Source organism: Lepus europaeus, chromosome 18 (genome assembly GCF_033115175.1).
Source record: "Lepus europaeus isolate LE1 chromosome 18, mLepTim1.pri, whole genome shotgun sequence".
NCBI classification, from domain to species: Eukaryota; Metazoa; Chordata; class Mammalia; order Lagomorpha; family Leporidae; genus Lepus; species Lepus europaeus.
The window spans coordinates 49,306,950-49,329,836 of record NC_084844.1 but is presented as its reverse complement, the minus strand read 5'-3'; the positions used below and the strand labels follow the sequence as shown (position 1 = coordinate 49,329,836).

Below are 22,887 nucleotides of genomic sequence, written 5' to 3'. Positions count from 1 at the left end.
ATAGTTCGCACTGAGACTGGCTGGCCTGAGGCTGTGCTGATGGCTCCTGCCTGCAGAAGTGACGGTTACCTTAGCTACAGGCTGCAGGTGAACATGGCTGAAAGGCTTCTTGGCACTGGCTCCTGGTCGTCAATCTCCCCCTGGCAATGTGGGGCCAGATGTGACCAAGCCACCAGGGCTGAGTTCGTCCTAGCCACAAATAGAGCCTTGTTATGGAATGTAACCAACAGTGCTGTTGGGAAAAGACCAGGGGGCAACCGCCAGTGCCTGCTTGGAGCTGTGAAGCAGCACAGCTGTGATCCGGCCGGCCACTGCCCCGAAGGCCACCACAGGCCTAGGGCATCAGACCACTGTCCCACTGCTGCACCTGCAGGGAGAGCTGTACACAGAGCTGGCCAGAGTTTTTATTTTTCGAACCGAATCTCGTAGATGCGCCTTTACTTTAGCTTATGAAACCGCTTATTACGTCCCTGTTGCCCATAGCAGTCTACCAATTACATGCTTAAGAAATCGCTGCATAAGGCTCATGAATAACTTGGACAGAAACTAGCAATTCCTAATACACTACAGCGTTTCCTGTGCTATGGGAGACATTCCAGATAGGGAGTTTTCAAAGCAGCTATAAAAACAAGTATAAACTTAAGTATTTCTGCCACAGGGGTTTTTCCCTGCTTTAAGATGATTCAACTATCAACTTGGTATGGCTGTCAATTCACCAATTTCAACTGTGATTTCATTTATGAAGCATTACTTAGGTATTGATATTTAGAAAACTTTTTTTTTAAAGACTTATGTATTTGGAAGGTAAAGGTACAGAGAAGTTTTCCATTGCTCATTCACTCCCCCAATGGCCCCAATAGCTGGGGCTAGGCCAGGTCAAAGCCAGGAACTTCTTCCAGGTCTCCCACGTGGGTGGCAGGGGCTCAAGTACCTGGGCCATCTTCCACTGCCTTAACTGCACATTAGCAGAGAGATGGATTGGAAGTGGAGCAGCTAGGACTTGAACCCTGCACCTATATGGGATTGCAGATGGTGGCTCAACCCACTGCACCACACAGGCCCCCAAAGGGGAGGAATCTGCAAGGAGGCATCTTCCCTTCCCTCTCACACCTGGGCTGCTGGTGCTGTGAATCACCTGTGATGTGTGCGTGGGAACTCCAGGAGCCTCCTGGGAGGAGACGGCCTGCAAGGGCCTGCTCAGGAGAGAGCACGCAGGGAAGCCTCCACCTGGCTGACGCCCTGGATCTCCCAAATGGCCACCACTGCAACACAGCCTGAGCCCCTGCTGCAGTGTCAATCGATGGGACTCCCTGGCTTTTCAGACCTGCACCTGCAGCCACCCCCTACCCTTTAAGGACCCTTCTTGCTATCTTTTTGGGAGGGAAAGAGCACATTTTGGATCCAGGATGACTGTGTCCCTAAGACTTCCGGCGTCTTGAAATAGAATCAGGTGGGATCAGTTTGAAGTGAGGATGCAGCCCTGGTACTCAAGTGAATTGAATCTGAACTAAACATCTTGAGCCCCTCTCCCAAGTCCTGTGATATCTGAGCTAACCCACGGAATTTGCCGAGCCACCACCAAGCCACCGGCTGCAACACAGCCGAAGCTCACACCCAGCTCTCGGCCCCTGAGCTGGCTCTGGAGTTCTGGTTGGCAGGCTGCAGCAGACGGAGTAGAAGCTCTGGCCCTCCACCCTTCCCCCCCGCCCCGCCCCAGAGGAAAGCTCTGGACTGTTCTGTGACAAACGTGTTTAATGAGGATCTGAAGCAGCCCCGGCCCTAGCAGACAGCGTCGGGGCCGAGGCCGCCCGCCCAGTCCCTTCGGTCCTCCCCGGCCCGCAGCGGGATGGACTGGCGCATCTGCACACACAGCACCTCGTCGATGTAGATGGTGTTCTCCTTCACCTGGATCTCCTCCTGCAGGGCGAGCTGCCTGCGGTTCAGCCCCTTCAGCTCTGCCTGAGCCCGGGCTAAGGTCTCCTTCAGTCTGGGAGAGGCAGGGGAACACAGGCCATCACTCTGCTCTAACTCCTCTGCAGGTACTCTATACCAGAGGGTACTGGGGATTCAGTGTGCGCTCCCCCGCCCTCCTTCCTCCCCAAGTCGGCTTTCAGACTGGAGCCATGGGCCGGATTCATGACATGGAGACCCCCATGGAGTGGCGCCATTTCACATTGCAGCGTCTGAAGGTTGAGAGTGAAATAGAGCCCCCATCCAGTGGGTCCCGCCCCAGATTCTCATAGTAGCTGGAGCTGGGTCAGGCCGAAGCTGGGAGCCACTACTCAGTTCGGGTGGCGGGAACCCAGCTACCTGAGCCGTGACTATGCCTCCCGTGGTCTGCACTAACAGGAAGCTGGACTCGGGAGCAGAGCTGGGATTCGAATCCAGAGACTGGGATAGGCAATGCACATGCCCCAGGCAGCATCTTAACTGCCAGGCCAAATGCCCACCCCGAAACTGCAGAGTGCACCTAAGCATTCGGATTTGGGATTATTTTTTCTAAGAAAAATGTCTACTCCGGGGTCAATCCCTGGGGTGACGACAAGCCTGACTGGGCTGATGGGCGGTCGTGTGAGATGGAAACCCTCAAACTCTTCGAGCGGGCTTCACCCGCAAGGCCATGGCGCCAGGCCCCTCCCCCACCTCCCGCCGGCCGCCGGCCTACCTTGCCACGTTGCTGGTGATGTCCTGAACCTCTCTGATCAGTCTGTACTGCGCGACATCGCGACACAGCTCCACGTTGGGCCGGCGCGTCCTGGTCTCCAGGCGCGTGTGAGCCACTTTGGCGGGGCCTTCTTGGTCCAGGATGGCTTTTTCAAGAACTGTCACGTTTTTCTCCTGGGACGCGATCTCTTCCATGACCTTACAAAAAGGATTGGGGTGAGGCCAGGTGCGCCCCTCAACACTCGGCAGCAGACGGCAGCTCTATGCGGACATGTAGGTGGGGAAGGGGGGAATCTCGGATTCCCACCTAAGCAGGAGCCCGGGAGTCGATCGCTCTTCCCTCGAGCAGTGGGCAAGGCCGCCTGGGTACCCAGCCTCAGAACCTCCCGGAAGGAATGCACAGGACTGGCCATGCCACCTCCTCTCCTTCCTGGATGGGAGGCCCTCGGAAGGGCCTGGCCCACACAGAGCTCTCACTGCTGCTCAGCACCCCCGTTCACCTTGCTACAAAGCCCCTTACAGCTCCACCCACCCAGTTCTGGCTTCTGGGAAACCTGGGGAAACAGTGTGAGCATCCAGAAGGAGCTTGGCTTTGTTTGTTGAGTTACTTATTTGAGAAGCAAAGAGAAACCTCCACCTGCTGGTTCACCCTCCAAATACCCACCACAGCTGGGGCTGGGCCAGGCCTTCAGCCAGGAGCCAGGAATTCCATCTGGGTCTCCCAGTGGGTGGCAAGGGCCCAGGCACTTGGGCCAGCACCTGCTGCCCCCCAGGGTGTACATCAGCAGGAAGCTGGACTCTGGGGCAAAGCGGGGAACTGAGGTCAGGCACCCGACAGACGGGCTGGCTTGAGGGTTTGAGGGCGGCTTTGTGTGCAGAAAAGACCACTTAGGAGTTCCCTGTATATTTGAGACGAATAGTTATTTAAAATCTTTAACTCTGTTTCATAGAGGTTTCCAAACACGCACACAACAGTGGACGGACACAGGCCCCCTGTGTACCCACCAGCTTCAGCAGTGAGCTAGACACGGCCAGGCTCGTTCCAGCCACACCCCTCTCCCGACCCCTGCCCATCAGCTGAGGTATCTGAGGACAAGTCTGGTACCATTTCAGTCTCGGAAACCTGACGGTGTATCTCTAAGATGTAAGGGTTCTTTCTTGTTAACACAGCTACAACATCTTTTTTTTTTTTTTTTTTTTTTTTGGACAGGCAGAGTGGATAGAGAGAGAGAGACAGAGAGAAAGGTCTTCCTTTTTGCCGTTGGTTCACCCTCCAATGGCCGCTGCGGCCGGCGCATCACACTGATCCGAAGCCAGGAGCCAGGTGCTTCTCCTGGTCTCCCATGCAGGTGCAGGGCCCAAGGACTTCGGCCATCCTCCACTGCCTTCCCGGGCCACAGCAGAGAGCTGGACTGGAAGAGGAGCAACTGGGATAGAATCCAGCGCCCCAACCAGGACTAGAACCCGGTGTGCCGGTGCCGCAAGGCGGAGGATTAGCCTATTAAGCCACGGCGCCGGCCTACAACATCTTTATTATACCAAAAACAACAGGGGCAGGGAGAGGGAAGGAGATGACTTCTTAATATCTGATGTCTAGGGTTCAAATTTCCCTGATTTTTTTTTTTGTAAATACTAAATTATTAGAGCCCAAATGAGGTCCATGAATTGTACTTGGTTTTCTTAAGCTTTTTCTTAATATTTCTTAAGCTTTCTTAGGTTCAGTTAATAGTAATTAATATTTACTAACTTTAACACTTTATTTTTTAATAAATATTTATTTGAAAGGCAGAGCTAAGAGATGAGACAGGAGTGATCTTTCATCTGCTGGCTCACTCCCCAGATGGTAGCAATGGCTGGGGCTGGACCAGGCCGAAGCCAGGAGCTTCATCCAGGTGCAGGGGCCCAAGGACTTAGGTCACCTTCTGTTTTCCCAGGCCGTTAGTAGGGAGCTGAATCAGAAGTGGAGCAGCCAGGACTCAAACTGGCACCCATATGGGATGCCGGCACTGCCTGTGGAGGCTTTACCCACTATGCCACAGCGCCGGGCCGCTAACAATCACTTTAAACTGATTTTGATTGATAGTTGTTCCCACTTCAAACTTAGAGATCCTTTGAATACCTATTTACAGCAGCATTTAGAAACTTGATGTATTGTTTTGAGTTAACAAGCAATGCCTTCTACAGTTCTTAAATAGAGCTCATCAACTTAAGCCAGTATAGATGATGACTCTCAAGCTCTTAAATATCTTAATATTCCAAATATTAAGTCTTCAAGCTTAATAAAATTTCAACTTGAAATCATAAGGCTAAATCAGTTATTCAATATCATATTTTAAGCTACAATTTTTTAATTACATAGATGTCCAATTCATTTTATTTATTTTTAAGACAGAATTAAAGAGTGAGGTCTTCTCTCTGCTGGTTCACTCCCCAGATGGCCAGAGCTGGGCTGATCTGAAGCCAAGAGCAAAGAGTAACAGCAGGGACCAGTTTTGAAGACCAGGGACATGACTTCGAATCATCTGTCTTTGCCCTGGGTGAGACCTCTAGAAGTGGAGATGCGCCGTATAGCACTGGGCCCGCAGCTAACGATAACCTGGAAGCTCTATGACGAGGGGAGATGGTGTTCGTATCCCAGCAAGGAACTCCGCCAGATCTCCTACATAGATGTGGGGGCCTAGGTGCTCGGGCCATCATCTTGCAGCCTTCCCAGACACATAAGCAGGGAGCTGGTCAGACGTGGAGCAGCCGGGACCCAGAGCTTCGGTCCTGCTCGGTTGTTGCGCATTCAAGGACTCGATGCTGAGTTTGAAGGGACTGGAGAATTAGCCTCTGAGTAGGCTCAGGGAGTCGCTGTTCTCAAGCAGTTGAGAAAATACTGAATGGCTATAACCTGAAGTGGAACCTGCTAAGAAGTGTCACAGCCGATGGTGACAAAGGATGTGCGGAACAGAAGGGTTTGCTGAGCAAACTCACAGAGCTTGTGGAAATGAGGTCACCTACAGCATGGTCATGGGCTGTAGTATTCTCCAGAAGGCATTTTGTGGAAGACGCTGAATGTATCACATGCAATTCAACAATATCATCAACATTCAGCCTCACTGGTCCTCTGACCTGGCAGTCCTCAGTTGTGTGGATTTTTGTCGGGAGCGGAAGCGGAGTATCCTGACTTGCCCTACCACTCGGCCGTTCTCAGCTTAGTAGCGGTGAAACTCTTGTGGTTTATTTTAGCTCAGGGCCAAGCAGGGAGCTTTCCTAAATAAGAAAACCCACCCTCGATCACTGTGCTCACAGGCTGAATGGCTGTGACGAGTAGCTGCAGACTTAACGGATCCAAACAAAACTTCGAAGGCAACACAGCACTTCTATGCAAAGCTGACACTGGCAAAATCATTTCAAAAACTATCATAACTTTAATTAGGAGCTCTGTCACACTGTGTCACAGACTTCCCACGACAGCCAAAGTTAAAACAAGAAGCAAGACCTCCACTCCCACACTGATGTGTGACGGCTTGCTTCCAGCCGTGCAGTTTTGCACTACAAAGGAAGTTCCCGTATTTCAAAATCCACTTCACCTAGCCTTCGACTAGATGTGACCGATCTGAGAGCCAGCGATACATTACAAGGCAATTGCAGGCTAAAGAGTCTAACAGGATTCTCTAGCTGCCTTCCAAGCAATGAACGTATTCAGATAACATCGTATGCCCCTGCGCTGCTGTCATTATTTGGCACTAGCTATCTGAATGAAGACACTTTGGACAAGGAGATGTGCCGCATCTCATCACAGATCAACATGAACAGATGAACATGTGTAATGGACTTGACAGGAAACACTAACTTGGAACTTCAGCAAAGCAAGTGTTGCCCTCCCCAGAAAGATTTCCCCTTTTCCCACTAATAGACCTGTATTACAAGAACTGTACATTCAGGGCCACCCTGTGGCAAAGTAGGTTAATCCTCTGCCTATAGCGCTGGCATCCCATATGGGTGCCGGTTGTAGTCTTGGCTGCTCCTCTTCCAATCCAGCTCTCTGCTGTGGCCTGGGAAAGCAATAGAAGATGGCCCAAGTGCTTGGGCCCCTGCACCCGAATGAGAGACCTGGAAGAAGATCCTAGCTTTGGATCAGCTCAGCTCTGGTTGTTGCGGCCATTTGGGGAGTAAACCAGTGGATGGAAGACCTCTCTGTCTCTCCCTCTCATTGTCTGTAATTCTACCTTTTAAATAAATAAATCCTTAAAGTAAGAGTTGTATATTCAATTAGTACTATATTTTTAATTTGGTCAATGAGGAATTTGCAGGAATTTGTTTCTATAGGTGCTTATGTAATAAGGGGTGATCTCAACTCTGCCTCTTGGCCCACAAAATCTAAAACAGCTGTTATCTGACCCTTTGTGGGGGAAGTCCAGTGACCTCTCTGTTAGGTTGTCCTAAACATGGCCATACTTAATTCTAAGCCTTCCTGGGGTTTAAAAACAACATGGGAATTACCCGAGCGTCTAACTTGGCGGTTGTCTTTGCTTCAGGAGCAGGGAGGTGCCCGGCTGCACAATAGCCAGGTGGAGCCTTTTCTCCTAGTGCCCACGTTGGCGGCCTCCAAGCACAAGTGGACAGCCTCGCCGTGCAAGTGCCCACTGCCCTCGTTCCGTTCCCATGCTAACACCCTGCGGCCAGGCGCCTGGCTCTCTCCACCAGATCTTGAAACGCTTTGCTCTGGAAGGGGTCCACACGGCTTCCCCGGTGGCCCCTGAGGCCTTACAGCTTAGGAAGCCCCGAACCGCTTTCCTGTGCATTCCTGTCTCAGAACTTGGCACTCCGCCATGCTTCTGAATGCTACGATGATTTCAGACCAAGTTTTGGTTGTCTCTCGATGCTCTATCTGATGTGTAGCCACCGTCTCCGAGTCCATCCCCCGATAGGGATCTCCTATCCTCCGGCCTCTCTTCTCCGAAGCCGCACCAGCCTGGCATCGCGGGTCCTGGGGGCCTGCTGGGCTTGTGCAGTGCGCCTAGGCCGAGTGCTGTTAGTGTCAAAAAAAACCCACGGCCCTGCGAGGTGTGGAAAACTGGGCTTGGTGGGCTGTGATTGTGAGACAACCTGGCCAGCCTGGGCATATTTGCCATGGGAAGTCGCAAATGCTACAGACCGGGGCCAAGCTACCAGCACTCCGCGGGGTGCACCAGGGAAAGCTGGCTGGGGTCCCAGGGCAGCAGCTGGGTTTGGAGAAACGGATTGCATCGACTGTTGGAGGCAGAGTCCTGAGGGAGGTCTGGGACCAGGTGGCCCATCTCGATGTGTCACATGGGAGGCCCGGAGAAGTCAGACGCCCACCCAGGGTCAGACAGCCAGGCACCAAGCTGTGGCCAGACCCCGTGTCTCCCGGCCCTGTCCTCTACAGCAGGGACAAGAGTGACAGCGGATGGTGAGTGTGTGGCAGAGTCCCACTACAGTCCCCCAAAGCCTGCTGTGACAGGGAAGGGGTGTGACTGCCCCTGGTGTGTAAGTTCATGGGGCGTTCTGGCTGTTGGGGTCCCGCTCTCCTGCAGCTCACCTTGTCCAGGTGCAGAGCCAGCTTGTCCCGGGCATCCTTGGTCTCCTTCAGCCCGTTCCTGAAGGCCGTGTCCACCACGTGGCACTGCCTGCACAGGTCGTCGGCCGTCTGGGACAGGATGCGGTCCACCAGGGCCTTCAGCGCCATCGAGTTGTTCCTCTGCTTGTCGGCCTTCTCCACATTGGTGTTGGAGAAGTCTAACCAGTCTTCCAGGCTCACCGAGCTGAAACGGATACACACGCACGCACTTGTGCACGGCACAGTGGGCTGGGCGAGGGCATGTGGGGGTGGGGGCAAGCTCCTGGAAACCCGCTGAGGCAGGTGGAACTGGGGCTGAGCCTCCAACCCCGGGACTCTGAGAGCGGATGTGAGGCAGCAGTGACGGCTCCAATGGCTGGATTCTTGCCTCCCACGCGGGAGACCTGGGTTCTATTCCTGGCTCCTGCCTTCAGCCTGGCATGGGGCCACTGCTGGCGTGCGGGGAGTGAACCTTAGTGGAATCTCTCTCTGCTTCCTAATTCTTTAGATAACAAGCACGCCAGACACACGTCTTGCAGGTCTGGGAAGCAGCTACCTTCGGGCAGGAAGATCCTTGTGCTGCTGGACCCGGCCTGGTTCTACCGGGATCGCTCCCTCTGAGCTGGCCCCATGCCTGCCTCCTGGTGGCCACGCTGCTCTGTGGTCCCCTCCCCTTGACTGTGAGATGAACGTGGAGACGTGGATGTCGCAAAGAGCAGGACGAGACGCGGCCTCTAGATGAGGGTGTAGGAAGCCTGGGGCTCGCTCTCTTCCCTCCCTCGTCTTCAGTCAGATCGCTGGCTGTCGAGGTGCCCGCTGCCACGTCGGGAGGCTGCCCCGTCCGCGAAGCAGCTCCCATGGCCGGGGACCGACGCAGCCACTAAGCCTTCAGACGGACTGTGGCCTCGGGAGACACTGGGCCAGAGACGCCCGCTGAGCAGGGCTGGGGCCCTGACCTGCAGAGACTGAGACAGTCACTGCTCCTAGCTGGCATGAGTTAGGGGCTGCCGCATGGCAGCCTGAAAGATGCAAGCCAGGGGCCTGGGTTGGGGCACAGCGGGGTGAGCCGCCGCCTGCAACACCGCACCCCATACCCCAGAGCCGGCTTGAGCTGCAGCTCTGCTTCTAATCCAGCTCCCTGCTAACGCGCCTGGGGAAGCGGCCCATGATGGCTCAAGTCTGTGGGTCCCTGCACCCACGGGGGAGACCCGGATGGAGGCCCGGGATCCTGGCTTTGGCCTGGCCCAGCCCTGGCTGTGGTTGGCATTTGGGGAGTGAACCAGTAGATGCAAGATCTCTTTCCCTGCCTTTCAAATAAAATCCTTAAAAAAAAAAAAATTGCAAGTTAAATAGTACAGGAAAGGTATACAGTACAACTTTTTTTTTTTTTTTTTTTTTTTTTTTGGACAGGCAGAGTGGACAGTGAGAGAGAGAGAGAGACAGAGAGAAAGGTCTTCCTTTGCCATTGGTTCACCCTCCAATGGCCGCCGCAGCCGGCGCACCGCGCTGATCCAAAGCCAGGAGCCAGGTGCTTCTCCTGGTCTCCCATGGGGTGCAGGGCCCAAGGACTTGGGACATCCTCCACTGCACTCCCGGGCCACAGCAGAGAGCTGGACTGGAAGAGGGGCAACCGGGACAGAATCCGGCGCCCCAACCGGGACTAGAACCCAGTGTGCCGGCGCCGCGAGGCAGAGGATTAGCCTGTTGAGCCATGGCACCGGCCCACAGTGTAACTTCTGTCAACTAAACAAGTTATGTGTATGTGTGGGAGTGAGTGCCTGGGCCTAAGGATGAACACAGCGGCCACACTGAGCATCTCAACGATGCAGGCGGGGACCTACCAGCTGGCCTTTTACGTCTCTAGACTCTCCCACCTGCTAGAAGCATGAACAGTCAGATTCCTGGAAGCAGGGCCTACCTGGAGGCCCCCAGGACCCCCCCGGGCTGTGTGGGATGGGCGGCAGGCGGAGGGCCTGCAGCGCTGGGTCCCCCTCAGGCCCCCGCTCCCGCAGGCCAGGTCCAGGGGGATGCGCTGGAGCCAGGAGGGGAGGGCGACGCGAGGCTGCGCCCGCGGCCAGGCCTCACTCACTTGGGTTCGATGCGCACGGCGTCCTCGGCGTAGCGGATGCTGGGCGAGTTGTTGTTGAGCGAGAAGCAGATGTCGTCGATGGTCAGCGCCACGAACTTGTCCTTCAAATCCTTCTCCAGGTTGTACTTGGCAGAGCGGTTCAGCCTGAGGGAGACCGGGAAGCGGGGGTTCTCCCTCCGGGCCGCCCCCTCGGGGTGGGGGGGCTCTTCCCCTGCTATCTGCCGCTTCTCCGGCCCCCAGCACCCACACAGGCCCCGGGATGCCTGACGATGAGCTGACCGCGCCGAGGCCCTCCACGTGGACGCTTGTGGAGGCCGCCCCTGCAGCGTGTCCACGTGTGCGGGATCATCCCCCCCAGCCAGCCCTCGGGGCCAGGTCGAGACCCCGCCCTACCCTCATCCGCCACCAGAGGGCGACTTCCACGCGGGCGCGCGCGTGGCCCCGACTCCCAGGGCGTCCAGTCCCAGCCTTGCCGGTGGCGCCGCACCTGATCTGCTCCGTGACCTCCTCCAGGGTGCGGGTGAGCAGCGCCAGGACGCCCCGGATGACCTCGGCCTCCTTCACCAGCTCCTGCTCCACCTCGTCGTGCACCAGGTCGATCCCGACGCGCTTCTCCCTGGCGGGAGGGGCAGCAGCGGCTGAGCGCGGGCAGAGCCGCCCAGGACGCGGGCCGTGCAGGTGCCGTGTGGACACAGTGAGCCGGAGCCGGTCGGGGACTGGGCACTGGGCAGGAGATGCCAAAGGGGAGCTCTCCCCGCTCCTGTGCCTTCTCGCCCCGCTCGTTGGGAACGTTGTCTTCTGATGTAGAATGTCTTCCTTTATCCGGAGAGGTTTGATAACCCAAAAAGCTGTCTCATCGTGATAAGTAGCAATAATACCAACATTAATATGCACCCCTACCCACCCACCCTGGCACTTCCTGAGCTTTCCAGATAAACAGCCTCACTTAACCCTTTGGAGCTGAGCCTCCCCGGGGATCGCTCCGTGCCACAGCGCCGGCATTGCGCGCGCTAGGTGGCTGTCAGTTCTCTGCCTTGCGCGCCCTCCCTTGGGCGGAAGGCTCCCCCACTCACTAGCTGTGCGCGTGTTGCAAGCACTGTGCGTGTCACCTGTGCCTTGCTTTGCTCTTCTGTGAAATGGGCAGAAATCGCCAGCAAGGAAGCAGCGAGGTATAAAAGCGGAAGGTGCAGCTCTGCTCAGCACATCTCCCCCTCCCCGGCGCGACCCCCTGGGCCTGGCGCAGGCCCTCACCATCAGCGGCTGCCTGGCTGAGCTCACGGAGGGGACAGGTCTCCAGGAACACAGAGGCTTTCGGGAGGCTGGGGACACCGGCGGCACACGCACTCTGTCGGGGAATGGGATGGATTCGGGAGGAGAGCCCCGCGGAGCCCGCTCGTGCGGAACCTTGTAGGGGAAGCTTGAGTGGTCCCAGCTCTCGAGCTCCCGGGGCTCTCGGGGAACGGTGGGGTCCTTGCGGGCTGACTACAGAAGGCTGCTCCGTCCGGAAGGGGCGCGCGACAGGCGGCGTGCCGGCTCTGCGGAGGGGAGCGCAGCGACTGCGGACACGCGTGCGCATCGCGCGCTCTGCAATCCGCCCTGCACTGCCTGCCTCCCGGCCTCACGGCACGCTTTCAACTTCCACGAGTTCACGGAGAGTGGGAATAAAAGGTGTTTATCTGAGGGGCTGGCTGTCTGGCCCAGCAAATCAAGCCGCTACCTGAGACGCTAGCATCCCACAAGAGTGCCAGTTCGAGTCCCAGCTGCTCTACTTCCAATCCCTCTCCTCCCCTCTCCCCTCTCCCTGCGCCTGGGAAAAGCAGGGGAAGATAACCCAAGGACTCAGGCCCCTGCCACCCGGACGGGACACTGGATGGAGTTCCAGGCTCCTGGCTTCAGCCTGGCCAGTCCTGGCCTTGTAGCCATTTAGGGAGTGACCTAGCAGATCTTTGTGTGTTTCTCTCTGTGTGTGTCATTTTACCTGGATCTTTAAAAAATAATAATAAAAATTTATTCAATTTGAAAGAATAAGAGGGAAAGACAGACACATCTTCCATCCGCTAGTTCACTCCCCAGATGGCCTCAGCAGCCAGCACAGGGCCAGGCCAATACCAGGAGCTTCATCCAGGTCTCCCACACAGATGGCAGGAGTCCAAACACTTGGGCTATCTTCCACTGCTTTCCCAGGCCATTAGCAGGGAGCTGGATCGGAAGTGGAGCAGCCGGGACAGGAATCCACACCCATATGGGATGCCGGCACTGCAGGTGGTGGCTTTGCCCACTACACCCAACGCCAGCCCTGTCACTTTGCCTTTCAAATACATAAAATGAATCTTTTTTTAAAAGATGTTTATTTTTGTGCAAAAAAAAATATTTAAAATCTATGCAACAGGTTTTTTTCACAGTCCACGCTGTCCATGAACTTTCTGAAGCACCCTCATGTTGTCCCGCGGTAGCTACAGGTCCGTGATTACTTGCTTCCTGTATCTCAACTTCTTCCTTGGCAATAAAGCTCCGGATTCTTTTTCTTTCTTTTAAAGGAGAGGGAAGGAGGGAGGGAGAGAGGGAGGGAGGAAAACCGACCAACCTTCCATCTACTGGTTCACTCCCCAAATGGCCAAAATGGCTGAGGCTGAGCCAGGGAGGAGGCAGGAGCCATGTGGGTAGCAGGGGTCCTAGTACTTTGGCCACTTTCCGCCTTCCCAGGCACATTAGCAGGGAGCTGGGTCGGAAGTGGAGCAGCCTGGACTTGAACCAGTGCTCCCCTATGGGAAAGTCTGAACCCCTGCTTCTTTGACCTGAGTGTTTGGCCTCGGGAGTGAAAGCTGCCTACAGCCCTAAGATTGTAGTGCATGGTGCCAGGTGGAATGGAGCGTCTAGACTCCCAGTTGAGCCAAGAGCCCGTTCCATCGCTGCCCCACCACCCAGCACCTGGGGCAGGCATGGGTAACTTCAGGCTTTACAGGAACAGCTGGGGTGGGTGCTGCGGCCCAGCAGGTTTAGTCAGTGCCTGGGACAGTGGCACCAGCGTCGGAGCGCTCGGTTCCAGACCTGGCTAGTCCAGGCTGCCAATCCAGCTCCCTGCTAACACACCCGGGAGGCAGCAGAGGAGGGCCCAAGGGTTTGGGTCCCTGCTGTTCACGTGGGAGATGTGGATGGAGCTCCTGGCGGGCCCAGCCGTGGCTGCTATGGACATCTGGGAAGGGAGCCAGCGGATGGAAAATCTGTCACTCCGCCTTTCAGATGACTTAAGTGACTATCTTTTTTAAAGTGCACCTGCTCTTTGGCCTCCTCCTAAGTGGCAGCCTCGCACGGTCGGCCTGGGCTCCCAGCACCACCCTCGCCCCGGCACCGCCCTCCTACCTGTAGGCCAGGCACCGCTCGGTGATGCGCAGGGGCTCCCGGAAGTCCTGCAGGGCCTTCTCCAGCCTGCCCTTGTACGTGAGCAGATCCTCCGTCTCGTACACCAGCTGCTCGAGTTTGCCGTCCAGCTCCCTCTTCCAGAACCGCACTTCCTCCAGCCGCTGCTCTGCAACACAGGGACAAGTCGCAGCCGGACTCGCCGGCTCCGGCTCCGGCCGCTGGGGGGCGGGAGTGAGCCCGGCATCACTCGGACAGCAGTTCCCGGCCGGCCCAGAGGATGGAAGGTTCTTACATTCAGCATCAAACCCGGCATTCTGCACTCGCCCCACTTCTGCAGTGTCCGCTGTTTCCAATCAACTTTGAATTTTCTCAAAGACGAGAAAAGCCAGCCAGGACCCCAGTGCTTTGCGCATCCCCCCACTCCCGATGCTCTGGCTGCTACTCCCATCCCCCGTCTGCTCACGCGGCTGTTTCCTCCTCAGCAGTTTGAGTATCACCTGTTGACTTCCTCTGATTTGCTCTTTTTTTTTGTAAAGAGCAAATTTGTTATTTATTTGAAAGTCAGAGTTACACAGAGAAGGAGAGAGAGAGGGAGAGGGAGGGAGGTCTTCCATCCACTGGTTCACTCCCCAATTGGCCACAATGGCTGGAGCTGAGCTGATCTGAAGCCAGGAGCCAGGTGTTTTTTCCAGGTCTCCCACGTGGGTGCAGGGGCCCAAGGACTTGGGCCATCCTCCACTGCTTTCCCAGGCCACAGCAGAGAGCTGGATTGGAAGTGGAGCAGCCAGGACACGAACCAGTGCCCATGTGGGATGCCAGCACTGCAGGCGGTGGTTTTACCCGCTACACCACAGCGCCGGCCCCCCTCTGCTTTGCTCTTATCCAACTCACAAGACATTCTCCGGCCCTTCAATCTCCCCATACATGTGTATCACGAGCTCATTTAAATAATGGCATTGCTTTATGGTTTTGTAAACATGTCAGTGTTTCTTTTCACTTCCTTTTAGTGACTGAAGGCAAATGTATTCTCAGCAAACGCAGCTGAGCATGGGAGGAAGGTGGTATGTGCGATACATTCCTACAAAGACATGGAGAGTGAGAAGACAGATAGGCCTTACCCTGCTGTGAACGTCATACAGCACACAAGGAGGCTTCAAGAAGTGCACCAAAACATGGAATTTAAAGATACACACTTTCAGGGCTGGCACTGTGGTACACCAGGTTAAGCCACTGCTGGCCATGCCAGCGTCCCATACAGGAACACCAGTTTGAGTCCCTGCTGTTCCACTTCCCATCTGGTTTCCTGCTAATGTGCCTGGGGAAAAAAGCAGTAGAAAAATGGCCTGAGTGCTTGTGCCCCTGCCATCCATGTGGGAGACCAGGATTCAGTTCCAGGCTCCTGGCTTCAGCCTGGCTCATCCCTGGCTGTTGCAGTCATTTGGGGAGTGAACCAGCAGATGGAAGACCTCTCTCTTCCCCAAGTCTGTCTCTGTCACCCTCCCTTTTAAATAAATTAATTAAATAATTTTTAAAAGAATAAAAATAGGGGCCAGCATTGTGGCATAGTGGGTAAAGCTGCAGCCTGCAGTGCCGGCATCCCATGTGGACGCCAGTTTGAGTCCTGGCTGCTCTACTTCCCATCCAGTGCTCTGCCAACATCCCTGGGAAAAGCAGCAGAAAATGGCCCAAGTGCTTGGGCCCCGGCCACCCATGTGGGAGACCCAGAAGAAGTGCCTGGCTTTGGTCTGCCCCAGCCCTAGCAGTTACAGCCATCTGGGGAGTGAACCAGCAGAATGAAGTGCTATTTTTCTCCCAGGTTGATCCTTTGATTTTATTGTCTCTTTCTTGTTTTAAGATTTTTATTTATTTGAGAGGTATAGTTATAGACAGAGAGAGGGAGAGACAGAGAGGTCGGTCTTCCAGCCACTGGTTCACTCCCCAAATAGCCACAACAGCTGGAGCTAGGCCAATCCAAAGCCAGGAGCTAGGAGCTTCTTCCAAGTCTCCCACACGGGTGCAGGGGCCCAAGGACTTGAGCCATCTTCCACTGCTTTCCCAGGCCACAGCAGGGAGCTGGATCAGAAGAGGAACAGCCAGGACTTGAACCGGTACCCATATGGGATGCCAGTACTGCAGGTGGAGGCTTAGCCTACTATGCCACAGCACCGGCCCATTTTATTGTTTTTTCTTCCCTCTATCTCTTTCCTTTTTTCCTACTGTCTAGACATTTTTCAGTTTTTCCTTTGGACATTGTTTTTCTGCTCTCCTATTTTTAATTTCCAAGAACTCTTGTTCTCTGAATGGTTTAATTTGAAAGACTCCTCTGCTTGTTCCATGGGTGTGATGTCTTCTCTGAACTCTAATGAGCTGAGCTTGGTGATCCCCGTCTGATTGCAGAGTGCGATGCCAATATGCCACGGGCACCTCAGTCTGCAGGGACGGCACTGGGCACCCAGAGTGCTTTGTTGTGCGGAACGAGCAGCACGGCCCCTCATTCCACTGGGGAACCCCCACACCGGGCTTTCCTTTCGGAGCCGTTATTCTCTCCATAGAAATGGCTCCCAGTCTCCTGCTTGAGCTCCTGGGAGCCAGCTGGAAGAATTGGGTCTGTGGGCAGAGTTTCATTCTGGAAAAAGCAGCCAGGGGAGAGCTGGAATGGAGCAGAGCTTCTTCGGAAAGACTTCAGCTGGGGTGGGCGTGTGCTGCCACATCCCACACTGGAGTGGCTGACTTCAGGCTCCAATTCCAGCCTCCTGCTGAGACATCAGCGATGGCTCCAGTGATTGGGTCCCTGCCACCCATGTGGGAGACCTGGACTGGGTTCTGGGCTCCTGGCTTCCGTCCTGTCTAACCCTAGCTACTGATGGCATTTGGGGAGTGAACCAGCAGATGGGAGATCTCTGTCTCTGTATAGTTTCAAGTAAAATAATGGGGGGGGGGGGGGAGGAGACTTTGACCTAATTTATTTCCAGTTCTATCCTGAACCTCCAGCCTCGGAAGTAACTGGATATAGCCAGTTTTACGCATTTCAAGGTTCCTGCAGCATGAGTCAGCCGGCTGGCCACTGTCCTCCTCCCAGCCTGACCTTCTGCAGTTCCTAGTGTGTTGACACCTGACCTGCTTTCTGGCTTCTAAAGTCGTTTTCATGGTTTGTCTATGTTGCTTCCTCCCCACCTCACTCCCTTGTCCCTGACACATAGCATTTACTATTGTGTTGGAATTTTAAAACGTAAAGAAGACAGTGCGTGTTTTCTTTTCTTTTTTTTTTTTTTTTTTTTTTTGACAGGCAAGAGTGGACAGTGAGAGAGAGAGAGAAAGGTCTTCCTTTGCCGTTGTTACCCTCCAATGGCTGCTGCGGCCGGCGCACCGCACTGATCCGAAGGCAGGAGCCAGGTGCTTCTCCTGGTCTCCCATGCAGGTGCAGGGCCCAATCACTTGGGCCATCCTCCACTGCACTCCCAGGCCACAGCAGAGAGCTGGCCTGGAAGAGGGGCAACCGGGACAGAATCCGGCACCCCGGCCGGGACTAGAACCCAGTGTGCCAGCACCGCAGGCGGAAGATTGGCCTGTTGAGCCACGGCGCTGGCCAGATGCGTATTTTCAATCCACTGTATAAACTGATGTCTACCCACTCTCACTGTGCAATTGACTTTGACCCCCGACCTTGCCTCCTCGACCTTTATTTCAAAGGTCGCCAGTAACCTTCCAGTCACCTGGACATTTTAGACAGCACTTCCTCATCCGTGAACGCTTCATCTTTCATATTTCGTGACCTTGGCCTCGTCTCTTTGTTTTTCTGCTTGAACTTCTGTTCTCCAATTCTTCTCTTGCCCAACTTTATCCCGTGTCACCTTTTCTTTCTCAATGCATTCCTCGGGTACTCCAATCTACACATGTGGTTTCCACTACTATTGGTATGTGATGGCTCCAAGAGTTCTGAATCTACCTGTTCAATTCTAACTGCCTACCATCAGCCCCATCTCCCTCTCATCTCCCTCAGGTTTCTCTGCATCATGTGCTCTGTACGCCAAGTTGGACCTCAGTTCGTTCCCCATAATAGCACATGCACCCTACCTTTGTTATTCTAAGTCATCTCCTTCGGGTGTGAAAATTCATACATAAATCCAACATGCTTATCACTGAGCACCTCTTCTCTCCTGCGTCCCTTCCATGACATCTGCCCAGTCTGACAACGTGGAATAATTAGTTACTTGTCTTTTTACTCGTGTTTTATCTCACTCACATACTAGGCTGTCTCTTTTCTTCAAGTTCACACTCCTACGCATCTAGCACAGTGTTGGATATATTTAATGGATACAAAAATCAATGAGTGATCCTAGTCCCGTTAACCAGGATAAGAGGAAGCAGGAGCAAGTTTTGAGGTTAAAGTGATGAGCTCATCTTGAGATGTATTTATTTTGAGGTGCCTAAAAGAATTTAGGTAAAATACACGGCAGGTAGTTCTCCATTTCCATAAAAAGTTAGGGTCACTGAGAGATCAATATTTATATTTGCAAAACAAATAGCACAAAGACGATAGTGGTAACATTTCCAATGAAGTCATCAAGAGAGGAGAGAAGAAAAAACCAAGCGAGCCAAAAACAAAACACGAAGAATACCAACAAGGGGTGAATGGGAGGAGGAAGCCTCACAATGAAAAAGAGGGAGAAAGGCTGGAAATGAAAGAACTGACCCAGGAGAGACGACGTAGAATTCCCAAAGCCCTGTAGCGTGGTCAAGGTGGACGGGCACTGAGCAACCATTAAGTGTGGAAACTGGGTGGCCATTGGATGGGACCAGCTGAAAGGATGCACCCCCACTTCAATCTGACAGCGCTTTATCAGTGCCGTTAGAGGGCCAGGTGACGCCACATCCCAGACACGTGTGCACCTCACTCGTCTCCACTCAAGCACCAACACGACGTGTCTGGATCACCAGCCGCAGCATGGGAACTCGCTACTACTTCTTTCAGCTTTTTACTGAACTGTCATAAACCTACAGGGAATAAGCACTCACGAATTAGGCTGTTTTCACGGTGAACACACCTGCGAGACCAATACCTAACCCAAGACACAAAGCCATCCCAGCACCCAGGAGGTCTCTCGTGGTTCCCTGCAGTTCCTACCTCCCCACACACCGAGGCTCACTTCCAACCAGAGAGACCAGCTGTTCCTTTTGTCTTTGTCTTCGGTGTGTCTGTTTCACTTCATGTAAGTGGACTGATATGCTAGGTGTTTGTCATCTACTGGACCACACATCTTACTAAGTGTTAGGGTTCATCTGCAGTGTCGCAGGCAGCTGTAGATGGTTCTCTTTGCTGACTACAACCCCGCTGTGCATCCATTCTCCTGAGTTTGGCTGTTAGAAATAGCACTTCTCTGAACACCGCAGCTTACGTGTGAATTCTTGCTGGGTAGAAGCCTAAAAGCGGAAGAGCTGAGTGAAAGGCTGCACACACGTTCAGCTTGGGTAGAAACCCAGATTTCCAGCACGCATACACCAGTGTGCACTGCCAGCAGTCGGGAAGGGGCGTTCCAGTTGCCCGGCGTCCTCCCCAACCCTTGGTGTTTTTCTCTTTTGCCTTCTTCCTGTTCTCCCCATCTTCTCATTCATTTCAGTCACTGCTGGGTGTGCCACGGCATCGCAGCCATGATTTAACTGGTGTGCCCCTCTGACGGCCACGGTCGGGCCACCTCCTCGTCTGCTCCTTGGTTGTCTGGGTTCTCGCTCTCGCTCACTCTCTTGCTCGCTCGCTCTCTCTCTGAGTTTTCTGTAGTTTCGCTTTTTCCCTAGAAGTTCTTTATGTATCCTGGATACAGATCCTTTGTCAGACATGTGTACCATGAACACCTTCTCCCACTGCACAGAGTGGAAAAACCACCTCTAAGGGAGTGCGTTAAGAAACAAAAGGTCTTCGTTTTTATATAATCCAGTTATTTTCTATGATCGGTTCTTTTGTGTTCTTGAAAGTAAGAAATTGTTGCCTTCTACAAATCATAAAAGTGATTCTAAAAGCATTATTGTTCTACATTGTCCACACAGATTGAATTAGCACTTTTTATATTTGATACGAGGTAGGGGACAGGATGTCATTTCTTTCCAAATGAATATCCCATTTGCCAGTGTGCCAGGAAGACTATCATTTTCCCATTACACTGTCGCATCGCTTCTGTCGTAAGTCGGATTAATATACATGCACGGCTTTGTTTCTGGACTCTAGAACTATGTTCTGCTGGTCCATTTGTCTCTGTGCCCTTGCTTCATTACTGTGATTATCATAGCTTCATAGCAGGACTGATAATAGGATCCACAGTGACGATCTTCCAACTCTGTCCCTCTTCAAAACAGCCAGCCCATTCTTGACCCTTTGCATTTCCACATGAACTTTAGAAGCTGTTTGCCAATTCCACCAGAAAACGTGCTCAGATTTTCATTGGCTTTGCATTCAATCTATAGATTAATTTTGAGGGAGAATTGTTAAAATACCAATGCTTCGCTTCTTTAAATGATATATCCCTGCATTTACATAAAAATTCTTCAACTTCCTGCAATAAGGGTTTGTAGTTTTAGGTGTAGAACCCTTGCAACACCTTAAGCTCAGAACCTGGAGAATCCATACATTTTGCCTTAAGATACAAAGAACGATACTTTGGTGCGGCTTAACATGACACTAACGCCACACCGCCGCCGCCGCCTCCAAGCACGCCATCTTACCGAGTTTCTTGTTCACATCGCTCTGCGACTTTCTCGTGGTCTTTTCGATGTCATCCACAAGCCTCTGGCTTTCTGCCACCAGGCGCTCGGATCGGCACCGCTGGGCCTCGGCTCTGTGGTACTGGCTCTTGTTAGCAACCTGCCATTCCGAGGGCAGGAACTTGGGTGGAGACTGCAGTAGTTTGGCCATTTGGGGTTTCCAACGACCTGATGAAAGACATACGTGTGTTCAGCTTAAATGACAGAAACTTGTCCCTCCTCCAAGAGGGAGTGGGAGAGCGCACTCCCTCCTCTGATTCACTTCCCAAAAGCTCTCAAGGTCTGGGACGGAGACAGGCCAGTGCTAGGAGCCAGGAATCAGTCCCCGTCTCCCACACAGGTGGCACCTGCTGCCTCTCAGGGTACACAGCAGGAAGCCGGAGTCAGGAGCCAAAACTGGGTACCAACCCCACGCGGTCCAACCTGAGACACGGGCATCTCAACCGCTGGGTACAAATGTCTGTTCCAGTTTGTCCAGTTCTTAGGGGCCGGTGCTATGGTGTAGCAGGTAAAGCCACTGCCTATGATGCCCCTTACTGGTGCTGGTTGCAGTCCCAGCTCCTCCACTTCCAATCCAGCTCCCTGCTAATGCACCTGGGAAAGCAGCAGAGGATGGCCCAAGTGCTTAGGCCCCTGCACCCACATGGGAGATCTGGATGGAGGTCTGGGCCCCGGACTTCATCCTGGCCCAGCCCTGCCTGACTGTTGTCGGCATCTGGGAGTGAATGAGTGGATGGAAGGGTGCTCACGCTCTCTCTCTCTCTTTCTCTCTCTCTCCCTCTCCCCCCCCCCCACACCCTACCCCCGTAACTGTGCCTTTCAAATAACATCTTTTTAAAAGTCAATTCTTTCTAAAGTGGGACACACACAGCATGAACACCTGTGTAGCCAGCCGGCCGATCAAGAAACAGGTTACAGCAGCTCGAGCCCCTTCCAGTGGCTGGTCCCCACCCCAGTCCCACGGGGCAGCCACTACCCTCACTGTGAACACTGCCGATTCGATTTGCTGTTTTGCCCTTCACAGAAATGGAGTCGCACTGTGTGTGTCCTTTGGCCCCGACTTCTCTCCCTCGGGGCGATGTCTGGGAGACGCATCGCATTGCCCTAAGCTGTAGTTTGTTCCTTCTGGTTGCTGTGCCGTGTGCCATCCTATGAGCAAACCAAGATGCACCTGTGCTGTCTACTGCTGATGCACATTTAGGGTATTTCAGTGAGTCCACTGCCTGTTCTCCTCTTTGGGTGGACTCCTGCATGCGTTTTTGTGACTCGTTAGGATTGTACCCATAGCGCAGTGCCAAACAAAACCCAAACGTGTTTTCCCAAAACAAACGAACTACCGGTGATGCCTGCAAACTGACTGCTGGGTTTTAAGCTAACTCAGCAGACAAAAGAATCTGAAACTTCCCAGGACAAAGAACAGGAAGGGGAGCTTGTGAGAAAGCAGCTGGCCCGGACCCGGAGCAACAGCAAAGGCTGAAAGGCTGCCTGGGGTCAGCTCTGACCCGGACGCCCTGGGGTCAGCTCCGTCTTCCTAGTCCACCCGCTCCTATGGCCTCTCTCAAGTTTGTCTAAGGCCCCAAAGTTGACCCAGAACCCTTGGGGTAGCCCCTGGAGCCAGCGGGCACAAGCTTTAGAGGGCGGAGGTCCACCGCTGGGGGTCCGTGGGCCGGGCTGTGCTGGGGTTTGCTTACCTCAGCGCCCCAGTGACTACTACCCAGGCTCGGGATGGGAGCCTCCTGACGCGCGCTGGAGCTATCGGCGCTCCCGGAACTGGGATGTAAACAACGCGGTCTCCATGGCAACCGAAGCCCAGTCTCCAGGGCCTCGGGGGCGGGCTCTGCTGCAGGAATTTGCGCATGCGCGCATCCGATGCCCTGTCCTGGAGGCGGTGGCCTGGCCGTGGAGCTGTAGGTGCTGGTGCTTGGCCATCTCCAAGGGGCACCTGACAGGTGACGGGAGCCAAGACCCAGTCAGGATACTGTGTACAGTGGGGGTGGGTTGGGGGATGCTCCAGGCCGTCGCAGCGCCGCTGCACGTGGAGGATGTGCGAGCGTCCTGGGTAAAGAGGAGCCGTGCCCGAGCGGACCCCGAGCTGGGAGGCCAAGCCCCGCTGACCGTCGGTTTCCCCATCGCTGAAGTGAGCGCGTGGGAGCGCACCTGTGTCTGTCTCTGCTTAAGCAGCCACCAGGGCCCCCAGCAGCCTACTGACCAAATCCACTCTACTCACTTCCCGGAGGCCTCACCACTGAACGCCACAGCTGGATGAAGTCGCCGCCTCTTAGTACTCTGTTTTAAAGACTTCCTTATTTGAAAGACAGAGTTAGAGAGGTCTTTCATCTGCTGGTTCGCTCCCCAAATGGCTGCAACGGTCGGAGCTGTGCTGATCCAAAGCCAGGAGCCAAGAGCCTCTTGCCGGTTTCCCACGTGGGTGCAGGGGCCCAAGGACTTGGGCCAT

At 54.2% G+C, this 22,887-nt stretch overlaps 1 protein-coding gene across 1 annotated transcript; it reads right to left on the bottom strand.

Annotated features, from left to right (window-relative positions):
* Positions 1 to 1,779: 1,779 nt before the first annotated feature.
* TEKT1 (tektin 1) lies at positions 1,780 to 20,583 on the bottom strand. Its single transcript, XM_062175482.1, has 7 exons — positions 20,394 to 20,583; positions 13,680 to 13,845; positions 10,807 to 10,935; positions 10,320 to 10,463; positions 8,213 to 8,435; positions 2,666 to 2,862; positions 1,780 to 1,987 (listed from the first exon to the last, which is right to left on the bottom strand). The coding sequence occupies exons 1-7, from the start codon at positions 20,581 to 20,583 to the stop codon at positions 1,780 to 1,782; spliced, it is 1,257 nt and encodes a 418-aa protein (XP_062031466.1).
* Between the last annotated feature and the right edge of the window lie 2,304 nt (positions 20,584 to 22,887).

Coding starts and splice junctions, on each gene's coding strand:
- TEKT1 (XM_062175482.1), bottom strand. CDS start 20,583: ATGGCCAAACTACTGCAGTCTCCACCCAAGTTCCTGCCCTCGGAATGG. Junction 10,936..13,679: donor GAGCGGTGCCTGGCCTACAG/GTAGGAGGGCGG, acceptor CCCTCCCGCCAG/GGAGAAGCGCGTCGGGATCG. Junction 2,863..8,212: donor TGGCTCTGCACCTGGACAAG/GTGAGCTGCAGG, acceptor CCTTTTTGTAAG/GTCATGGAAGAGATCGCGTC.